The sequence below is a fragment of the Hippichthys cyanospilos genome, chromosome 1, assembly GCF_059441005.1.
Source record: "Hippichthys cyanospilos isolate Australia breed blue-spotted pipefish chromosome 1, RoL_Hcya_1.0, whole genome shotgun sequence".
NCBI classification, from domain to species: domain Eukaryota; kingdom Metazoa; phylum Chordata; class Actinopteri; order Syngnathiformes; family Syngnathidae; genus Hippichthys; species Hippichthys cyanospilos.
Window position 1 is genome coordinate 32,859,035 of NC_142369.1, and position 21,324 is coordinate 32,880,358.

General features: G+C 36.4%; 3 protein-coding genes across 8 annotated transcripts in view; 2 read left to right on the forward strand and 1 right to left on the reverse strand.

The window, feature by feature from the left end:
• slc4a5a (solute carrier family 4 member 5a) overlaps window positions 1–3,513 on the forward strand; it is a 66,318-nt gene extending 62,805 nt beyond the window's left edge. For all 5 annotated transcript variants that reach the window (XM_088426426.1, XM_088426700.1, XM_088426510.1 and 2 more), the window contains one exon: window positions 2,693–3,513. In XM_088426426.1, the coding sequence (XP_088282552.1) occupies window positions 2,693–2,858 (166 nt within the window). In that variant the 3' untranslated portion in view covers window positions 2,859–3,513. The remainder of the gene's footprint in view (window positions 1–2,692) is intronic.
• Window positions 3,514–4,795: 1,282 nt separating this feature from the next.
• ogfod2 (2-oxoglutarate and iron-dependent oxygenase domain containing 2) lies at window positions 4,796–12,868 on the reverse strand. 2 transcript variants are annotated; one of them, XM_088426837.1, is made up of 7 exons: window positions 12,639–12,868; window positions 12,492–12,548; window positions 11,152–11,262; window positions 10,974–11,073; window positions 7,915–8,039; window positions 6,630–6,887; window positions 4,796–5,771 (listed from the first exon to the last, which is right to left on the reverse strand). In XM_088426837.1, the coding sequence occupies exons 1-7, from the start codon at window positions 12,771–12,773 to the stop codon at window positions 5,505–5,507; spliced, it is 1,053 nt and encodes a 350-aa protein (XP_088282963.1). In that variant the 5' UTR covers window positions 12,774–12,868; the 3' UTR covers window positions 4,796–5,504. The 2 variants fall into 2 exon arrangements, with proteins under 2 accessions (XP_088282963.1, XP_088282884.1); XM_088426758.1 differs by having other exon boundaries at window positions 12,483–12,548.
• A 2,822-nt stretch (window positions 12,869–15,690) lies between these two features.
• Window positions 15,691–21,197, forward strand: LOC148430161 (gypsy retrotransposon integrase-like protein 1). The gene is made up of 8 exons (XM_088422228.1): window positions 15,691–15,985; window positions 16,565–16,758; window positions 18,248–18,359; window positions 18,460–18,598; window positions 19,341–19,395; window positions 19,497–19,754; window positions 19,829–19,945; window positions 20,562–21,197. Exons 1-8 carry the CDS (start codon window positions 15,817–15,819, stop codon window positions 20,817–20,819), a joined length of 1,302 nt encoding a protein of 433 aa, XP_088278354.1. The 5' UTR covers window positions 15,691–15,816; the 3' UTR covers window positions 20,820–21,197.
• The last annotated feature ends 127 nt before the right edge of the window (window positions 21,198–21,324 follow it).

A 21,324-nucleotide genomic window follows, 5' to 3' on the forward strand; every position in this document is an offset into this window, starting at 1 on the left:
ATATACTTGGGGATTTATTTTCTCCCCAGTTTATTAGGCACAATTCCACCATCTGATGGCATCTAATACAAAACCTGAAATAAATACTTACATATGGAAAAATATTGTAATTGTATCTGAAAATAATGTTTGTCTTAGTATCTTAGGTGAATCGAAATAATGCTTTTTTGTCAATGTGTTGCATTTCATTTGGTAGCTTCTAATTCTCATTTACTAAAGTCTGTGACGACTCCTAATATTTTTCTTCAACGTATATAATTTCCTGTTTTATTATCGGATGAGACATAAATAATAAAGAATTGGAGAAACTACTCCCAGCAATTGTCCGTACAACGTTGTCCTCATGTGGTGTGTTTGGGCTCCGTTGTAATCCCATCCAGTGTCCTCTCCATGCACTTTAAGGCAATGCAGATTGTTAGAATCCTACTTGCTGTATAATGCCTGACAGTTTTCTACCTACCTATGCTATGTACTAAATGTTTTACAGTAGATGCCCTGGGATTCATGCTGAATACATTGTATTTTTCCTTAATGTGTATGACTTTTTGTCAGAGAGATCCTGTGAAAAATATATGCTGTACACTTGGTGGGTCTGTAAGGTGTTTTTTTTTTCTCTCTGTGTTTAGGATAATGTCTTGTATGATGATGAAATTAAAAGAAATTAGTGAAAATTTTGCTGTCAAAAGGACAAACGTCATATTTAGAAGACTCATTCTACTTTGTTATTTCAAGACTCATCCATATGAAGCAAATATTACTTTGGTTGTTTCTTTTTTTATCCATGTTCCAAAACAAACCTGCTATAATTGCATTTGAATTCTGTTGGAACTTTTGTTCACTGATTTTCACTTGTCTTAAGTGAAAGTAGAGTTGATACATGTGCTACTTTTGTCCTACCAATATAGCCTATATATCACCGTTTATGCCTCATTTTGAGTTCATTCCTTGTATGAAAATGGACCATCAATTCTGCATTGCTTTGAAAGAGGCATGGTTTGGAAAGAAAGCCAACATTCACTTTAGAAGATTATGATATGAAGTCAAATGCACGTACAGATATAATGGGAAGTTGTTTTGTACACATATACAGAGTTGGGCAAGTTACTTCAAAACTGTAATGCATCATTTATTACTTATTACTGTCATTCCAAAGTAAACAGTTACATTATAATATTACTGTATCTGAAATTTAATGCATTACACTACTATTGCATTACTTTTATATTACACTCACCAATATAACTTGAACTACTCATCTGCCGTTCAAAATGTAGCACATTGCGCTCATTATACATCCAGTGAAAGGTTTAGCTTAAGCCTAAAACCAGTACAAATCATTTCATCTTTATTGTATTGTATTGTATTTTAAACGTTTAAAGACAAGATTCAACAAATCTTGTCTTTTTTGTATTTCACTCACTTTATAACTTGCCTTCACAGTATAGTGGTGCATTGTTTGTGCTGTAGACAAAAACTGTTGGTGTATTTCCCAATTTCAATGTTAAAATTCAATTTCAAGATCAGTTGGCTAGGTTAGAGACATATGCTTTAAAAATAGATGGTTTCGGTGGGGCTAACGTTACCAGATAGTCTACATCATTGTTATTTTGTATCATCTTGATACACATTGACCAGAACTATTTATAGACTATTATTAAGAGCAATTGTACAGTGAAATTAGCGTTATCTTACCTTGTCATTATTGCTAGTTGCGACAGACGTCTTGCTGACAAGGTTTCCATAAGCTGGTGATTCCACTGTGGAAACAGGCAGCATAGTTCCTTTAAATCTGCTGTACAAAATGAAACATAAAATTGTAAAAATTTTCCTTTAAAAACTTTTTAAAACTTTAAAGATATGAAAATTACGAATTGAACCCCGTTGCCTTCAATTCAACGTCAGTGTTCTGTGGAGTATGAGCACTTCTTGGTCGTCCTGTTGTTTTTTTTTCTCTAGGGCAGATTCAGTCCCTTCAATGTTATAATTTCAGCATTTTATTGCATTTATTATTTCATCTTTATTTCATTTTATTGCGTGTTTTGAGGGAACAGCACTATTACATCCTAAGTTGTAAAAACATCCTAACTCCCTATGCGCAGTTGTCAAACCATTTTATCACCATTTTATAAAACATTTTTATGGCTAACGGCGCTGTTGCTAAAACATTTTTATGGCTAGCGCACACTGTTGTCACTTCCACTGATTCATGGCAACTAAAATGGCGACGTATTTACTTGTTCAAGGTCACTGTCTCGTGGTTACCACTTGCTCACGTCTAGCAATACACAATTAAAATAAATAACATCTTTTTGGGTCACCCTATACATATATATATATATATATATATATATATATATATATATATATATATATATATATATATATATATATATATATATATATATATATATATATATATATATGAAGAATTTGAGTATTTTTGTTTGAATTGAACTGTAACTATACATGAGGATCCCTTTAGAGACAATTGCGTTCAAGTCATTCAGTCACTGAGAGTAGAGGCTCTTGCCCTTCTGTATCGCTCATCTTTTTTTCTAGATTCCATTATGAGCAAATACAGTAGTTCCTGTCTGGCATCTCAGGAACAAACATTTTTTTTCTCCCTTCTCAAACTCATCATGTTGTTGTTTGAGTGTGTGAGATACGGTAACTGGCACTTGCCCTTTCTCAGCATTACCCTCCATCTGAAGATCTCCTGCCCGTCATCTCCAGCCATGCCAATGGGGCGAGGGATGGCCTGCCCCGTTCCACAGGTCAAGATCGAGATGGAGTCTGACGACGACTCCGACATGGACCACCACCGGCCACGAGACATGAGCAGCGAGACGACATTATGAAGCGGACGCTTGCCACCTGCTCGCAGCCAGATATGCTTGCCAAAGTATAACTTGCCCATGGACAGTCGTCGGTCACACAGACATGTTCAAAAACCAGTGGATTTCTCATGGGTTTATTGAACTTGTACTTTGTATAGAAAAATATAATCTTCCATGTGTTGTATTTCTTCCTTTGATGTACTGTATAATGGTGTCCTAATATTGCAATACTATGTAAACATTGGACCAAACTTGTCATGCCGGCTTTTGCACAAGTATGATGACAGGCCAACTTGTCCCTCACTGTAAGGAATGTATTTAACAATTAATATAGGCTATTTATTTACATGATATTGTAAAGTTACTCATGTATTTTAAATAGATTTGTTGTTGTATTGTGTGCTTTCAAAAACTGTACTGCATCTTTAATCCCTGGGAAATGGGTCTCTTTTGACCATGGCCTCGCGAAACCTTCAGTGAAACATACAGTGAGAACTTCATGTGGAACAAAAAGAAACAACCAAATGTCATGTTCTTATGGTTTTATTTAGCAGGTTGTAGAATTCAGGTTTTTGTAGGAGAAACTTCACCATCAGCAGGCCTATTGGGAAAACATGTCAAAATGCCCACCTGTTGCTCAACTTAAATATGTATATTAAAATATTGTATTCTAAAATGCTTTGTGTCTTGTCTCAATAAATAAAGACTTTACAAGACAGTTCAACCTAACTGCCTGCCAAGGAAAATCCTTGCACAACAACTGCCTACTGCAGGTGTCCGCATCCCACAGCTCCTCTGTGACTTTGAAAAATAACAAGCACTTCATATGAATTTAAATTAGTTTCTTTTCTAAAAGGAATTCTAAACATGAAGATTACGGTGCTCTTAAATGATTAATATAAAAACACTTGTTGGTTGCCTGTACCAGTCAAAAGTTCAGGAAAAAAACATGTTTTTGTTTTTCCTCTCTATATAATGTAAACTACAACCTGAAGTCATCCAGACTATACAGAAACACACAATGAATCATTTGCGAAATATCTTACTCAAGCCAAAATGTTTTTTAGATTCCTCAAAGTAGGCAGAAATTTACGAAGATCACAGCTTTGCACATCTTGATATTTTCTCAACGTTATGATGTGGATGTGACTTGATGACTGAGATGGCTTTCGGGTCACAGCTGTGAAATTTAATAGCTTGAATTTCATGACCCTTTTAATGTGTATAAGACCATTTGAATTTGAAAGTGTTTCTGAACTTCAGACTGGTACTGTAAATATTGTAATGTGTTATTTTGCAAATGCACGTTACATTCAGTGTGAAATACCTGTAGTTCTGAATTCAATGGGAATGACTGCCAAGTTAGGCTACCCTCACTAGGGAATATTGCCATAATAAGCATAGGGTAGGCTACCTTCTCTGTATTTCTTGATTATCTCCAGCTTTGTTTCCATAAAAATCATCTTCTTACTTCTCAGTCGAACACTAGCAGTCTTGGGACCTATGGCTCACCCATTCAAATTTGAATTAAGCAGTAAAATGCACAATACAGTAAATATTTATTTTAAGCACTTAGACAATATCCAGTCCGTAGCATGCCTCCATTTTGACAGTGACGCCGACAAATAGCAGACCAGTATCTTAGGGAGTCGTGACGCAGACCAGCATCTGAGTGACGCATTGCAGCGCAGGCAGTTTGACAGAAAATAAGAGCAATTACCTAAAGACGCCTGAAGATGGAGACAAAACACAAATACAGCCAACCCCTAGGGTCATGACAGTTGTTTTTGTCGTAAAGCAGGAAAAATACCGTGAAGAGGGGACGAAAAAACGTAGCAGATCACATCGTAAGCTGAAAAAAACAAGGCGGATATATTATATATATATATATATATATATATATATATATATATATATATATATATATATATATATATATATATATAATGTACACACACACACACCAGGGGGACAACATCCCTGCCTTGTTTTTTTCAGCTTACGACATGATCTGCTACGTTGTAAGCGTCCTTTTGGAGGGGGTGCACCCTTTATGTAAAAAAATTGAAACAAAAGCAAGAAATAGCAAAAGTACCTACACTGTATATTTATGAAATTGAAATAGGACTATTTATGTTTACGTTTGCTTATGTTTTTTTCTCACGTTGCAACGTGGAATACTAAGATTTTTGTCCCCTCTTTACTGCATTTTTCCTGGGGGTTGTTTTGACTCTGTCTTGAGGTGTTTTGAAGTAATTGCTCTTATTTTTTGTTGGCGTCAAATTGCCTGCGCTGCAACGCGTCACTAAGATGCTGGTCTGCTATTGGTCAGCGTCATGGTTTTACTAAGATAAACTGAGAAAGTCATCAAGTTTTAACAATCTATGCATTTTAGTCTCCTGGTGGTTTTTATATGCGTTTCCTTTGAGATCGCACATCAAAAAAATTAAAAAGCCTAGGTTGGGGGAACAATTACCCAAGGGGCTGAATATGCTCAACTTCACTGCACTTCAATGGGGCTGAATTTCAGTTTTTTGTTTAGTGCCATTACCTTCACATCAACTTCCCTAGTACCCATTTCACTCACACAAAGCGGGGGAAAAAGCCTACTGCGAAGAATGGTCACCCTTCCTGTCAAGTATGCAAATCTGTATTGCTTGGCATGTATCAGGTAAGTTCACAGAAGTCGGCAAGCCGCGGGGTGAAGTGTCTGGTGAATCCGTCAGCAAAGCCTTCCCCTTCAACCAGCACTGGTCTCCTGTTGCACATCGGGCAAAGCTTATTGCGCTCCTGGGAGGATCTCATCCAGATGATGAGGTTCCAACGTTGACCGGAAGATATAGGCAGGGCCCCGTGCATGTGCTGGCCCCGGTGTAAAAGGCCTTCACCTGCTCTGTTTTCAATCTCTGAACACTCGGTTTCATTCAAAGGCACCTACAACAGAACAAGACACAGGTGGAACAAACTTTCACCATAAAGAAATGTAAAGGACATTTTGACAGTTGTTGCAACTGAGTGTGGCCCAAAGAACTATTAAGTTTGGAGTTCAAGTGCAAAGGTGAGCAAACTACATTTTTTTTTCTGGTCTGTCATTTTCAATCATTGTCGGGCTGTAATTTTTTTCGAACCAGATTAGAGGGCAAAATTTTTTTCTAGTCCGTCATTGGGCAGGTGCTGGTCTATTTTTGTCTGCATACTAATTCTTTTTTCTGTTTTTGTACTTACACTTTAAAGTTAAGACCATGTCTGTGGTTCTACATTTACACTGCAATTGAAGCAAAACACAATAATATAAGTGTAAACTGAAAACAAACCCAGCTAAGGGGTTTAACCCTAGGCAGTAATACAGTTTATTATTCTAAATCTGAGGAAATACAAGGGACAAGAGTGCAACTACCATCATGTCCACTTGATGGCATTATCATGATGGATGTCCGTTCTCACTGCTTGCCCTACAACTATAGAAGGCGGTTTCATTATAATTTGTCTAGATTTGTTTGTAAGGTTCATCACTCACATATACTACAAGTATAACAAAAAAACATTTTTTAGCATTCCCGTCATTCGTCGGTCTGTCGGCAAAACGGGCCTCCGTCAGTGACCGACTGACAGACAGTCCGCCAGTGCCGACAAAGTGCCCACCTTTGCTCAAGTGCCTCTTTAAACAGGGTGAGGTAGCCCTGAATATTTGTTTCCTCCAATAAATCACATTGCCATTGAAAAACAGCAGTTTCTATTTATTTGCAACATTAGACACACACTGGACTGGGCTGACATAGTAAACATGATCACCTGTCTCATATCACCAAAATAGAGATTTCCCTCTGTGAAGTCTCTTCCCAAAGACACATTGAGAGTGACCTCTGCGTTATCATAGTGGTAGCTGAGGTCCAAGTCTTCATTCATGTCATATTTGACAACAAAGGCTTTGTGACTGTCTAGAAAGCGCCCTCCACAATCTGGGTAGAGCACGGAAGTGAGTGGGAGCAGGTACTGTTCACGAAGAGGCGTGACAAAGTCTTCATCTAAGCCAAGTTCATTTAGGAGGATCTGTGAACAAAGCAAGACAAGCCATTGGATGATTGGACTGAACAAATACAAGCATGATAGTTAACATTGATTCCATCCCAGCCTTCATTTTTAAGGGAGCAAATTGCTTTGAACTTTTTGGATACACATACACTTAGAGCAGGGTGATATGTTTTGGTGACATGTTTCGTATAATCTGACCTCAATTATTAAAAAAAAAAAATATACAACATTTAAATTGCCAGCTAGCATCATTACTGAAAACTAAGAAAACTAGAGAGAGGTTCACAGTTTTATAAACAAACAAAGTCATTTTTTAAAATGAAATGATAAAAAATGAACGAGCAAAAGTATTACGCCAATTTATACCCAACAGAAAAAAGAATAAAAATATACACAGCAAATTCTAACTTAATGATAGTTTACCAAAAACAATAAAGATGAACAGAATGAACATAAACACAAATATCTTGTCTTTGCAGCATATTGGGATAAATATGGTTTAACATGATATGCAAGTCATTTTTGGTTTTGGTATTGGTTTTTATTCACCAGTTTTTTTGTTTGTTTGTGTACTCCCATTTGTATATGGCAACCTGAAAATCAAAATCCAATTGAATTACAACCTTATGAATCCAATGAAATTGTGCCCGAAATATGGCTGTTGCTAACTTGGCAACACAGAGAAGCTGCTGACCTCATCGCATGCCCTGGCAGTTGTTATGGTATTATAGCAAAGAAAGATGTAATCTAAAATAGAATGAGATAGAACCGCCATTAAAACTTGAGTAATTTCATCCAAAGAATAATTCTTTATTTGTCTTTATTGTTTACCTATTTTGATGACGTCGAAGTCCCTTATTATATCGCGCTTACTGATTTTTTCTTTTTACAAATTGCATAACAGTAGTTGAAATGAGGAGTCTATTTTGTAAGGTTTTTGCTACGTGACATCAGCGCAAGCTCCATGAATACCATGCTAGCTAGCTGGGAACAACAAAGAAAGCACATTTAAGACGCTGGAGCCAGAAAAACGTTGTTTAATCACCCCATAGTTATTCATGGTGTTGGGTCGACCTTTAGGTGCTGTAGAACGCTCAAAATGCTCCAGCTCGTCCATCATATCCATGCAGAAGCTCTTGTTGAACACCCGTAAGCGATAAACCCTGGGAGCTTGAACAGAATAGTGCAGCAATTGGAACAAAGAATTACATCTACTAAAATCCAGTACAAAAGGAAAAAAATATACCTTTACAAATATTGACATGCGTGTACAAAATCCTTTAGGTTGACTCCCGATTCAATTGCAGTTCAGTTGTACAGTAAACATGACTAAATCCTCTACTTGGCTGATGGTAACCACACAAGGTCGGAAATACCATGGAGAAGATTGAGAGAACACCTGGATGTTCCTTATCCTTTACATTACTGTCATCTAGTGGTAGTTACAGCACCTTATTAAGAGTATGCACTGTATTTTCAATGCAGAGAACGCCTGCTATTTGCCGGGGACAGGCTGGCAGTAAATTACTGTATAATTTGTGTCCAATAGAAATGTATTGGAAAAAACAAAAATCTTGACAAAAATGGGATGAAGCTACGGTAGAGCTGCACGATAAGGGCCAAAATAATAATCACGATTATTTTGGTCAATATTGAAATCACGATTATTAATCACGATTGTTCGTCATGTTTGGTTAATCATGTCTATTTATTGCTCGCCCCTCTCCGTTTTTTGTTTTGTAACAAGCAGTGTATTAACAAGGCTTCAAGGCTTGATACTTACAAATAATAATAATAAACTAAAATAAAGAAAGTAAATAATAATTAAAACAAGTAGCACACAGGGCAACACAGCTAACTTACTTGCTGAGTGCAAATCAATGAAAAAAATGAAGCCTACTTAGAACCAAGCACATTATTTTTGAACGAATTTTAATCCGTCAAAATGTCATTTTCGGTCATTTCAAACCAAATTTATTTAAATTTTTTGTCAATCGGATTTCTCACTGGTAAATAATATATTACAGTGAATAAAGCAGAGACTTTTGTCATGCAATCATGTGGGAAACATTGCGTCCGGGTGGTAGAATGACAAAGTGCTTGATTTTGACATTTAGTGAAGCTGGCTTTTTAAATGTTAATATCGCCGAGGATCAGCTCAATTAATCGTGGCAGTCAATATTGTGATCACGATTAAAATTCAATTAAATGTGCAGCCCAAAACTACAGTAAGGAATTACTAGGGATAGGAAATTAAAAAAAAAAAAAATCCAAACATTTTAAAATGATTAAAAATCAAATATTGGAAAAAAAAAAAGTGAGGGTGTGGGGGGTGACCCCAGGGAAAAGGATGTTTTTTGCCATGTGAAGTGTGGATGTGATAAAATAAAGGATTGGCTTTTTTTTTTTTTTTTGGGGGGGGGGGGGGGGGGGGGGGGGCACTCTGATGGACTTGAGTTTTTTTCTGCTTAGTCACACTCATTTTATCTTGCGGGACTTACAGAGGAAAAGCTATTCCCAAGTGTGCCAGACCAATAAAATTATGGTATACAGTATATTTATTTAAATTTAAAACAACAACTTCAGACACATTAGTATTTTTTTATTACTGTTCACAATAGTAAAAGCGCAACATCACTAATAATCATAAAACATTATTAGTAATAATCAAAAAACATTTCAAGTTTTTCATCTACAGTCGAACCTCTACATAGTGAACTTCAAGGGTCCGAGGAGAGAAGTTCACTATGAAGAGAGATTCACTTTATAGAGGTTTTCCTAAAATGTTCAGAATTCATTGATGAAATATGTGAATAATTTTTTAATAAATATGTAAATAATTTTATATACGTTTTTTTTAAAATAAATATGTAAATAAATGTACATTAAACAACTTAAGTTGTTTAAACACTAAAATCTAATGCGGTAAAACTAATGTAAAAACATTTTACATTGAACAAATATCTTTATTATTATTCCACAAGTCGCATTATCTCTTCTCTCTTCTTCAGAATGCCACATATCGCAGCAGGCGAAGCATCGTACTCCTTTGCAATGGCATTCTGCTTCACTCCACTCGCACACTTCCGAATTATGTCGCACTTCTCCTCCAACGACAAAGGCTTTCGCTTCCGACTTATAGATCTAGCATCCATACTTTTCACGGCAGATTCCGACATCTTAGAATTTTCGGAGGGATGACCAGCGGAGAAACGCATGCGCAGTGGACGGCGGACGAAGTGAAAATGCAAGAGAAAGTCGCGGCGCGCGAGAGCGGCTAGGCAGGGAGGAAATCCCGACAGTGCGCCCAATTTTACAACTTCACAATTTTCGATAAGTTCAGATATTCACAATATAGAGGTAGATGCTGTCAAGGGACTGACTAATAGCATCACTATGAAGAGATTATTCACTATGTGGAGTTTCACTATGAGGAGGTTTTACATACACGTCAAATATAGCTGTTTTGCAAGGGACCGTAAAGATTCGTTCACTATGAAGAGAGATTCACTTTGTAGAGGTTCACTATATAGAGGTTCGACTGTATTAAAAAAATTCAGCTCATTATCATCCCGCGGACCGGATTAAACCCATATGTGGGCCAGAACCAGTATGTTTGAGACCCCTAAGACAAACCTTCAACCTGTATAAATGCTGTAAAAAATTAAGTAGTTAAGAGTTGTTGAACTTTTTTTTATATATTGCTTTTTCCTTGTGTCAATGTTAAAAAGTATACAATTTTTATAGATAATAATCTTATTTATGGTCAGCTCTTTTCTAGGGGGGCTTTGCAAAATATAACTGAGAAGGATTGCAATAGGAGAATCCGAAGGTACTGAACCAAGAGTAGCTCCACTGTATGTTTTTCTTTCAATTTTGTTATTTTCAAATATATTAACAACTGATTTAAAAATAGATGTAAGTTAAAGTATTTGAAGCAGGTGGGAGGTGTACTTTTTTTTTTCCTTTCAAAATTGAATTTTTGTCATGGATTTTTACTTGCTGCAGGTGGTTCTTGAGTAAAACATACCAAAATGTAAGACAGACTACAAAAGAATTACAAGTGTCAACCAGTGGGTGGCAGAAAATAAAATGCATGCTCACCTGTTTCTTTTCCCAACAAGTCAGAAAGACTTTTGAATGTGACATTTGGACTTTGACAATACTCAACTATATGCTTGAACTCTGGCGCAAGAAACGTCTCCTACGAAAAGGTATGAAAACATATCAGAAAAATGATTATGACAAATAAGGGTGAAAACTTCCTGAACAAAAGCTGTACCTGTAAATGGTAAACATGAGGATGCAGAGGCAGGTACGTGCTTTTTATGACAGCGGCTCTATCAACAGATGTCACACCAAGACACATTCGCCTGTCAATTTCCTGGGAAATCTAGAACAAGAAGAATGAACATAAACAATACAATATTTGTATCGCTTGAAATAATTCCCATTTTGTCACTTCAAAAACACAAACAAATGTAGGTATTTTGTTGGCATTGCATGTGACATTGGCATTTCCAACACAAAGTGAGACATGATACAATTGCTTTCAACCCACCAATATATTGGGCCATGCCAAATGATCAATTTGTATAAACATTGGTAAACATTATGTAATCGCCACTTCTGGAGAATCATCTTAATGTTTATTTTTAAAATCATGGATATTCTGGAAAACAAAATTTATTAAAGAATTGTTGAAAAAAAATGCGACAAACAGATCACTGCAGTCATTACCATTTTTTGGCCAGGTCAAGTAGAAAACAATACTATAAATAAACACTCAATTTTGACCCAAAAAAATAAAATAAAAATGTAATCACGAAAACAATTTTTATTGAGGTTGCAGACTCAGATTAGCAAATTGGAGAGTTGTCATTTTCTTTCATTTCTATAACAGATTTGCGTTTGGCTTGAGATCTGGACAATTGGCACTCTTGTGTTGATATTAAAATATAATATGAAGTTTCTCTTGAAGAAATGTTGGAACAGCTTTTGCACTATGGCAAGATGCTTTGTTGAAAGAAAATCATGAAGAAAAACCATGTTAACATCAAACATCTTACCATATCAATGGAAACACCTAAACGTTAAAAAAAAGTCCTCAGAATTAAGTGATTGCATTTTTGCTTTCCAGAATGAATAAAATACTTGAAGTTCAGTAAGACACGATGGAGAAACAAAGTTGCAGTATTGAAGTTCTGCCATGAAGTGTCAGTCTGGACTTTGATGGTGCCTTTTTAACCTAAGGCACACACATTAGATGATTTGAACCAGAAGTGCTGATACATAGTTTCTCTTAGCGTTGTTCTAACTTAGAAACCGTTTAAATGTAAAATCGCCTAATCATAGTATTACGCGTACACTCTTAGGTGGAAATTTCCTGTCTAGATTTTGTAACATTGTTGAATTTGGGTCACTTTGTTGAACAGTGTTGTAGGGAGGCCTAAGTTTTGGACATAAAAAGAAAACTGTTATTTTTATAAACTTGAACTTCACAATTTTATCTCTGACCCGTCTTGTGTATCCCTGGCTCCCTGGTACTATTGTCTGCTAATGTTCTAACAAATGGACTTCATTTATAAAAATAGCAGTAATATTACGTCTCACCGCACTTGCCTTGTTAAGGACCTCTTCAAACTGTTGCTCCGTAACGCAGCCAAGCCTCTTCAGGAGCTAAAAATATATGCGTCACATCACTTAGTAGCGATTCCATATTTCATTACTGCAAAAAAAAAAAAAAAAGCAATCCTGCAAGCAACTCACTGCTTCAAAGTCTCGTCTGAACTGCTCCTCTGTCACAAAGCGAACGTGAATCTTGTAGTCCTCGAGGAAAATGTTATCTGTCATGAAACAGCTGCACATATAAAATTGTGGCTTTCCCTTTTTTTCGTTCGTCATCTTGGTCAATTGTAAACTACTGACTACAACTTAGAAACATTATTCACCCAGGCAGGCAATATTCTCCACGAAAACTTCCTTGTGTGTGTTTTGTGTTTTCGAATTACAACTTCCGGTTCACGAAGGAAACACGTGATGATAACAGTGTAATGGGCTATGTAATCTAGATTTTTTTTGTCAAGTTCCAAGACATTTTCAACAAGCTCATATTTAGCTTTAAAACCATTTTTGCTTATATATACACAAGACGATACGACTCTAGTTTTTTTTCAACCATGGTGTTGAAATATTCATTTTTAGAGGGACATTATATATGAGACCAGGCGCTTGAAGAAGGTTTCTAATATCTTATTATTTCGAATGTACTCACAAGTCACGTGACATATAAAGATTTAATTTCCTGTTTTACGTACTGTGGTTCACGGAACAATCAGGTGTTTCTTTGCCGTCTGGTGCCTCAATTCTGACAAGTATGAATGAAGGAATAAATAAATAAATAAATAAATAAATAAATAAATAAATAAATAAATAAATAAATGTACAATTAACTATATTTGTGCACATCATGACTTGATAATGCCATAACAAATGCGTCATTTGTGGGTAGTGGTTGTGTGCTATTACTGTTGAATAGTTGAGGAATTTATTGCGTTTATTATCAGTTCCTTGTTTGTAAGTGAGTATTTTCCGAGTGTTTCCGACGATAACCATAATTACACAAGCACACCCAAACTGATTTTTCTCTAGATCTCTCATATGTAATACATTGTGGCGAGGCGAAGAAACCACACGTTGCTGTGCTAGTGGAGATCTTTACTCTTCGCATGCCATCACAAAACTGATACAACAAAGTCCAAAACAGCAAAGACAAAGCCAACAGGTTCAAAGCATCAAAGGATCATAGCGGCATGCCTACTGGGTGAGAGACATGGTCCTAGTGTCCGCCACAACATATGTGTTACCTTGCATTTGACTTGTATTTGTTAATCGAATTCAAATTCAAGTTTCGTGTGGGCATCAAAGGTTTTCCAAAAGAAAGGAACTTTAAAATCAACTGCAGTGTTTGTTTCTGACAGAACAAGCTTTAACTTTTGAACCTATTTTCGAAGCAGTTGGCCCAAATGGTTCGAATGGGTGGTGCCTTTTTTTGGAACTACACGCCCCCGTCCTACATCCTGCAGTCCAGGCTCCTCGTCAAATGTGAGAAATGTTGTTACTGTGGCATTGCTGTCGCGGCCTCTGATTTCCATTGGTATCCCTTTTTCCTTTTTCCAATGCACACTTACTATGGTCCTCTGCACTTTTAAATACTACATTTGAGCCACTGCACATATTTACCATCCATCAAATTTACTTTGGCATGTAAAAAAAGTATAAATTGAAGTTTATTAAAAGAATAAAACCAGATCAGAAATAGTCATATGGATAGTTTATTTTGATGTGATGCAGTATGCGTTTCTTGCTTAGCTGCCCGTTAAACAGCAGTTAATTTTAAAAACAATTCTGGCTCTGTAAAGATCTAAGACAGTGGTTCTCAAATAAGGGGTACTTGAAGGAACTCCAGGGGGTACTCGAGATTTTACATGAAACGAGCAAACAAACAAACAAACACTTAACTTACTTGTTAAGTTGACGATTTATTTTTGTGAGCAGATCTCTATGACGAGCCCAAAAATTTAATATTTTTCTGTTGAGAAATATTTATTTATAATTACTTCTTTTTGAGTATAGGTCTAACACTTAATGTTGATTTTTTTTGTGGACAAATAGTCATTATTAATTAAATTACTGATTTATTTTTGTGAACAGATCTCTACTTTGACCCCAAACCGAATGCTTTATGTTGAATATTTTTTCCGTGGACAAATATTTTTTCATGATTATTTATTTTTCAGAACAGGTTTGATACTTTATGTTGATTATTATCTGTGGGCATATATTTATTAATGATTAAGTTATTTCCTTTTGAAAACAGATCTTTTCTATGATCCGTCTTTAAGGTCTCAACATTCATTTCCCAGTGGCCAAAAGCGTAAAAATGTGGTCAAAGTGTATGAAAACAAGTGATTAAACGACAACGCATATCGTTACTGAGGAATTCTTATTCAACTAGTCGGCCAGCGCTTGTTCCCCGCCTCGATCGTCTTTTCACAAGATAAATTAATAAATTGACATGGCGACCAATAAAAGTGGAAAAGACTAGGATGTGACCCTTCAGCACCTCATCGAACAGAAGCCAGACGCACGGACAGCTGTGAGAAAACCAACACAGCTGTACTTTAATTATCATCACGTCATCCAAACATCAGGGAAAGTGAAATGTAATAGGTCTTTAGTTCCAGGGTCTCCTTTTTTTGAGTGTATTTCGACTTCCAATGTAATGATTTCATGCATGCATTAAAATCACAATGGCATTTGATGTTGTAGAGGGGAACATGCCCTTCCCACCAATTTAGAAAATGAGTTAGGATTAAGTGTCAAATTTCGAAATGCATTTCATTTAACGATGTACAGTACTCTAAAACTTACATTTAAAATAATGTAACACTCTTCAATGTCATGCACACAATGTTTAATTACATAGTCAAATCATCTTTTGATTGACACAAGCATCTTAAACGAAATTGGTTTGAGGCCAAGAACCATTTTTTGTCCAATTTCATCTGTTGAAAAGTCAAACCGCCTCAGATTTTAAAGTTTTCAAATTTATGATGATGTCCTTACCTACTATTGAAATTTACATTCCATGGTAAAGGTACCAATGAACATTTGAATAAAGAGTATACTAAATAGCAGCCTGAGGTGGAACAATGGACGTAGTCTCCTTTTCACGACGATAAGGAGGCGTAATGTGCGCCTTCGCGTTTTTATTGGGAGACAGTTGGTGGCGATAATGATCCTCTGTCTTGCATTTTCTCATTAACGAAAAGAAGAAGAAGAAGCTACTCCAGTTGCATGCTGTAGCATTAGCCCAAATCCTCAAAATGCCTCTAGATGTTTCCTAACGTTTTATTTATTTATTTTCAATTGAGTGTTCGCAGAAATGTTGAGTGTGGACGCTTTGCAAGTAGCAGAAGAGGAGGTGGTCGACTCCAGCTCAAGCAAACTCGGTGACATTTACTCTTTTGTGGCCAAAGGATGCTTCCCGCAGTCGATGAACCCTTTAAGAAAGAAGAATCTCAAAAGATATGCACAGAAATTCATCATCGACGGTCAGACTACTTTTAAAATGTTACTTTATCAATTTGATTGAAGTTGTTCCCCCACCCCTTGAACCCGCGTACCCGTCGAGACAAGCTTCCGCTTCCTAAACGTGTTTTAAATTATCATGGCCATCTGCCAGATCACTATGCACATTCTTCTTCTTCTTCTTCTTCTTATTATTATTATTATTATTATTATTATTATTATTATTATTATTATTATTATTATTATTACGGAATTTGTTATAAATGTGGTTTTCCGTAATTTCAACCAATTTCAACCGAGTGTCATTTATTACATTCATCTCAATGTAAAACCTGATTTGGCTTCCGCCCAATGTGCATCATTGATAAAACAACGTGACTGTATAAACGTTGATCATTTTGTATCAGCATATTTGTTTGGTCAGAAAAAAAGTATGCGCAACTTAAACATTGACTTAAATTTCCGAGTGATCAACCTTATAAACGCAACTGTAACAGCAACAACTTTTACATTCACAACAATTTCTACATTTTGTGTAACTAAAAATAGTTAAGAAATGTCCCTGCCTTCACTTGACTTTCAATCTCTCCCTGCATTTTAAGATGGCAAGCTCTACTATGTGGGGCCAAAGAAAGAAGAAAAGAGAGAAGTAGTCATTGAGGTTGAGAGGAAGAGAAAAATATTTCTTGACTGCCACTTTAATGACATTGGACATCATTTGGGTCAGAAGAAGACCGTCCACAGAATTCAAAGCAAGTACTACTGGCTGGGCATCATCAAGGATGTTGTGGACTGGGTATTGTTATGTGCTTATTTTTAAAGTGAAGCCCAGACTTTTTTTTTTTTTTATGTTCTATGCCCCCACTAGTCTAAACACAACATCAGCATTAATATTGCCTTTTTTAATGGGTATTAATCATCAGTGCTTATCCAGTAGGCATTATGGCATTTGCTATCAAAAAAAAAAAAAAAAGACATTTTACTACCTAAGGGCTCAACTTCCAAACATCACATGACCAAACCCCCAAAACAGGTCAGCTGTTATTGGTTGTCACCTGGGCCTTTACGGCACCTTTTTATCACCACAGACCGACCACGGACCGTTCAACGCCTGACATTAATATGGGGGGGGGGTTGCTGTTCTAACAGCCACATCATCATTCTCACTATGTTTTGCCGCCAGAAGCGGTGCCAAACAACAAAGGTCAAGCACAAACATATGAACTGTTAAACTAAATCATTTTCAAAACGTTATTTCGGGTGCAGCCCACTCATGGTTGGGGACCGCTGCCTTACACTACATTCACATTGCAACTTATTATGCCCAATTTGTTTTTGTTTTTTTATATCCACCTTTACGTACTTGCTCACATTAAAGACACAAATGCTCCATGCGGTGATATGCACAAAAAAATAAAAATAATAATTGAGCTTCATTGTGAAAGTAGCTCTAGACCAGGGGTCACCAACGTGGTTCCCGCGGGCATTGAGTAGCCCCTCTGTATCAAGGTAACAATATTCATTAGCTCTCCATCAGAAACAACTTCGTCTTTTATTTTTATAGATTGTTTTGTTCTCGACCTCACTTAATTTGAATTTACACTCAACGTTCAGGTGCTCAATTTTTAATTTATACTTCTAATATTTCTACAAAAACAACCACCATAAGACTCAACTTTCATTTCCCAGAAGGGTAAAATTGTAATCAAAGTGTATGTAGCATTAGACTAGATTTTGTGTGTGTGTGTGTGTGTGTGTGTGTGTGTGTGTGTGTGTGTGTGTGTGTGTATATATATATATATATATATATATATATATATATATATATATATATATATATACACACACACACACACACTGTGGTGCCCCCGAATATCACACGAATAGACCGCAGACCTGTTCTGCAAATAGTATAGTTTACAAGTGATAGAACATTGCGATTTTCTAGAGATTTTCCTGAATATGCATACAATATGCATTACACTTGATTTACATATTTACTACAGCTGTTTCTTAATTATTGTGAGAAATCAATAACGTGATCAGGGTCTTCACATAAAATTATAGGCTTTCGTATTACTCAGTAACAAAGAAGTGGCTCTCGGTTTCAAAAAAGTTGGTGACCCCTGCTCTAGACATTGTTTATCATTTTTACACAAAAGCAATGCCATTAGAATACTGGAGGTGCATAGAACATTTTGTAAGAACATTTTTTACATGATTTCACCCTTAATATCAATGGTCTGTAGCATTAATGATGATGTCTGTATGATTTATTTTTTCAGATTAAAGTATGCGAGTCATGTCAACATGCAGAGAGGAATAAAAATCTGTCGAGGATAGTTCGACCAATCAAAGTTGATGCACCGTGGGATATAGTTGGAATTGACATAATAGGTTTCGGCTCATTTTACAATAAAAAAAACCCCATACATTTTGTGACATTGGTTCCATTTTAAGTTAATTCATCTGCTTATTATTTTTGTTTGCTCGACAGGGCCTTTCCCAGAGACCCAGCAATTGAACACTCATGCCACAGTTCTTATTGATTACTTTAGTAAATGGCCTGAGGCATTTCCAGTGCAAAAGCCAGATGCTGTCTCCGTAGCAAGGTGTATTTCCAAATGTATGTCCAGGTAAAATCACAAATTCTGAAATGTTATACTGATAAAGAACATGCGGTCGTTTACTTTGTGTTGGATGTCAATAGTTTTATCTAGACTTTGTTCCCCCTCATTGTTAGCTATGGAAAAAGGGAATCTCACAAAGCCACTTCAAAATATTGTTGAAAAATATTCTGTTATCCGTTATAATAGCCAATTTTCAAATGTGTGCAGCAAAATGAGCTGTCTTTGGTCCATATAATTGATACAATGAACCCTGAAATACGGTATCAGTCAAACGTTTTCCTACAAGTCCAGGCTAAGCCACTCAACAAAGTCATTGATAGGCCTACAAATGTCATAAGTTGTCCGCTAGCGCCCCCTGGCGCCTGACATGGGCTAAATTTGATATCTGCAGGGTGTCTTGGCCTCCCGTTTTCAAGCATTTACAAGAGACGGCAGGACGGCATATTCAGTCGACATGTTTTGACAATTTATGCCATATTTTGGCCATCTAGTGTGTGTGTTTTTTGTATAATCTTTTCCTTTGATTTGACACCAAAAACATCTGAAAGCCCTTGTTGGGTCAAATTTTCCCACAGGGTTCAAAGATGTTATTAATGAATGAATTGGAGGTTTTCCAGTTTTAACTGCTTCCATTGATCATTAATTTCTTTGATTAAAACCATCGCATCGAATTACCATTTAAAAAAACATGTATTTGTGTTGTGATATTTACAAACATTTTACTATTGTGCTTTCACCCTGTTATCAGGTTTGGTGCCCCTAAAACAATAGTGTGCACACAGAGCCCAGATTTCTGTAATGAGGTGAGCTATAAGTTAATAATGAACCAACCAAGCAGAGCTGTCAGAAGATGAGAACATGTGGATCTCTGGTGGGTCAGCATGTTGTGGGTTCTTTTTGGCAGGTTACGAATTTGCTTAGGAACAGATGGGGTATTGTGCAGAAAGTCTCGCCTCTAGCACAGCCTCAACTGAACCCGCTACACGACTGCACCAGTCCTTTGTTGAAGGAGGCCATAATGCAGATGGTGGCGGAAAAACAGGCTGAGTGGGATGACTTTCTGGACCCCGTGCTGTTTATCTTCAGAACATCCACAAACCCCACAACCAAGTTCACTCCTTATTCTCTCATGTTTAACCGGAAAGCTAACACTCCAAACCAGGTAAGACTGGGCCCAAGCTATTTCCAACTAGACAGTTGGATTTGTGTTCTCTAATTTTCTTTATTTTCCTATAGGCTGCACTTGGTCCACTTGGATATGATGAGCATGAGCAGGAGGCGTATTCTGTTAAAGAAAAGGCTTCTACATATATGAGTATAATGCAAGAACAGCAGAACACTGTTAAGCAGCTGGTAATTGTTTATATTATCTTTCAATACTGTATGTTGATTATATCTAGTGTTTTTTAGATTGGTGTCATTATTTTATAATGTTAATGTTGAGCATGGGTTGAAATGTTTTTTCTCTTTCACTATGGGGAGTCAACTCATATTTAACCTCTTCTAACCGAAAAGACCCAGATTTCTTCTGAACCCAAATCAATGGTTTTTTTCAAAGGAGGTCACCCCAATATTTGGGTTATGAAAGTGTTGAGTACAAGCACAAGCACAGTCATTTCTTTGATAGACCCCTGTTATTTGCACAAAATAGAGGCTGGGCCATATCTGCATCTTATTGGCGTCTGTTGAAATACATTTCAAAGGGAATTGAAACAGAAAAAATGCTAATGAACCTCCAGTATACATTTCCTACAGAAAACAGCGGAAAATAGGCAGAGAATAACTTAAAAAAACAACAACAACAACAACCAAATATACTGTCTTTTACTCACTCACATTATTCTAGTCATTACAATTAGCATGGCAGATTAGATATGAAAAATATACAACTCCTGTATGTTTCTTGAAGTAATTCAATCACCTTTGCTGATTTTTCTTCATCTGTGGTCTGAATGTGTGTCCTCTTCAGGTGATAGCCAATATGAAAGCATCTTACAAACAGGAGAAGAAGAAAATGAAAAGAAAGGCACACAACAATCCCCCAATGACTTTAAAAACGTCAGAGCCACTGTTTTGTAGTGGAGACACCCCTTCTTTGAAAAAACTGAAAGGAGAGGAATTGTATTTGTCTTTTCCTGTAGAGACGGTGCTGGCCACCAAGGAAAGCAGCTCTGAAGTTATTAAAACTGAACTAAAGTATCACTTGGCTGGATCTGATGTCCACTGAAAATTTAGGACTTTGAAATAGTCATTTCACAACGAGACCACATTTGTGGCATCTGAGTTTATGGATCGAAAATGCTATCCAGGTTTGTCCAAGCTCCAGATCAACCCCCCCCAAAAAAAAAAAAAATATATATATTTAAGCCCCTGTTGTCTTTGGTATCAAATTTTATATGCACATATATTTATTTACAAAGTTGATTTCAATACCATTTCTGATATGTTTTTTTTTTAATGATCATTTTCAAATAGTTCTAGAGACAGGTTAATCTACCCAACACTGATAGCACAACACTCTTGCCCTCCAGCCCCAACCCAGAAATTTGTATGCATAGTTACGGGGTGAGGGTGCCTCATTAATAAAAGAAAAGTTGCTAACCAATCACTTCAAGTATTTAACGTGTTAATGTTAGTCATCTGTAATCTGCACTGTTATATAGTAGCTTGTGCTACAGCAAATAACGCACAAGCACTATTAAAGAGTAGAATGCACAACGCATTTTAATAAA

Coding starts and splice junctions, on each gene's coding strand:
- ogfod2 (XM_088426758.1), bottom strand. CDS start 12,773: ATGACGAACGAAAAAAAGGGAAAGCCACAATTTTATATGTGCAGCTGT. Junction 6,888..7,914: donor ACACCATGAATAACTATGGG/GTGATTAAACAA, acceptor CTTTGTTCACAG/ATCCTCCTAAATGAACTTGG. Junction 5,772..6,629: donor ATTTTGGTGATATGAGACAG/GTGATCATGTTT, acceptor GTTCTGTTGTAG/GTGCCTTTGAATGAAACCGA.
- LOC148430161 (XM_088422228.1), top strand. CDS start 15,817: ATGTTGAGTGTGGACGCTTTGCAAGTAGCAGAAGAGGAGGTGGTCGAC. Junction 19,396..19,496: donor GCCCAGATTTCTGTAATGAG/GTGAGCTATAAG, acceptor TCTTTTTGGCAG/GTTACGAATTTGCTTAGGAA. Junction 19,946..20,561: donor AGAACACTGTTAAGCAGCTG/GTAATTGTTTAT, acceptor TGTCCTCTTCAG/GTGATAGCCAATATGAAAGC.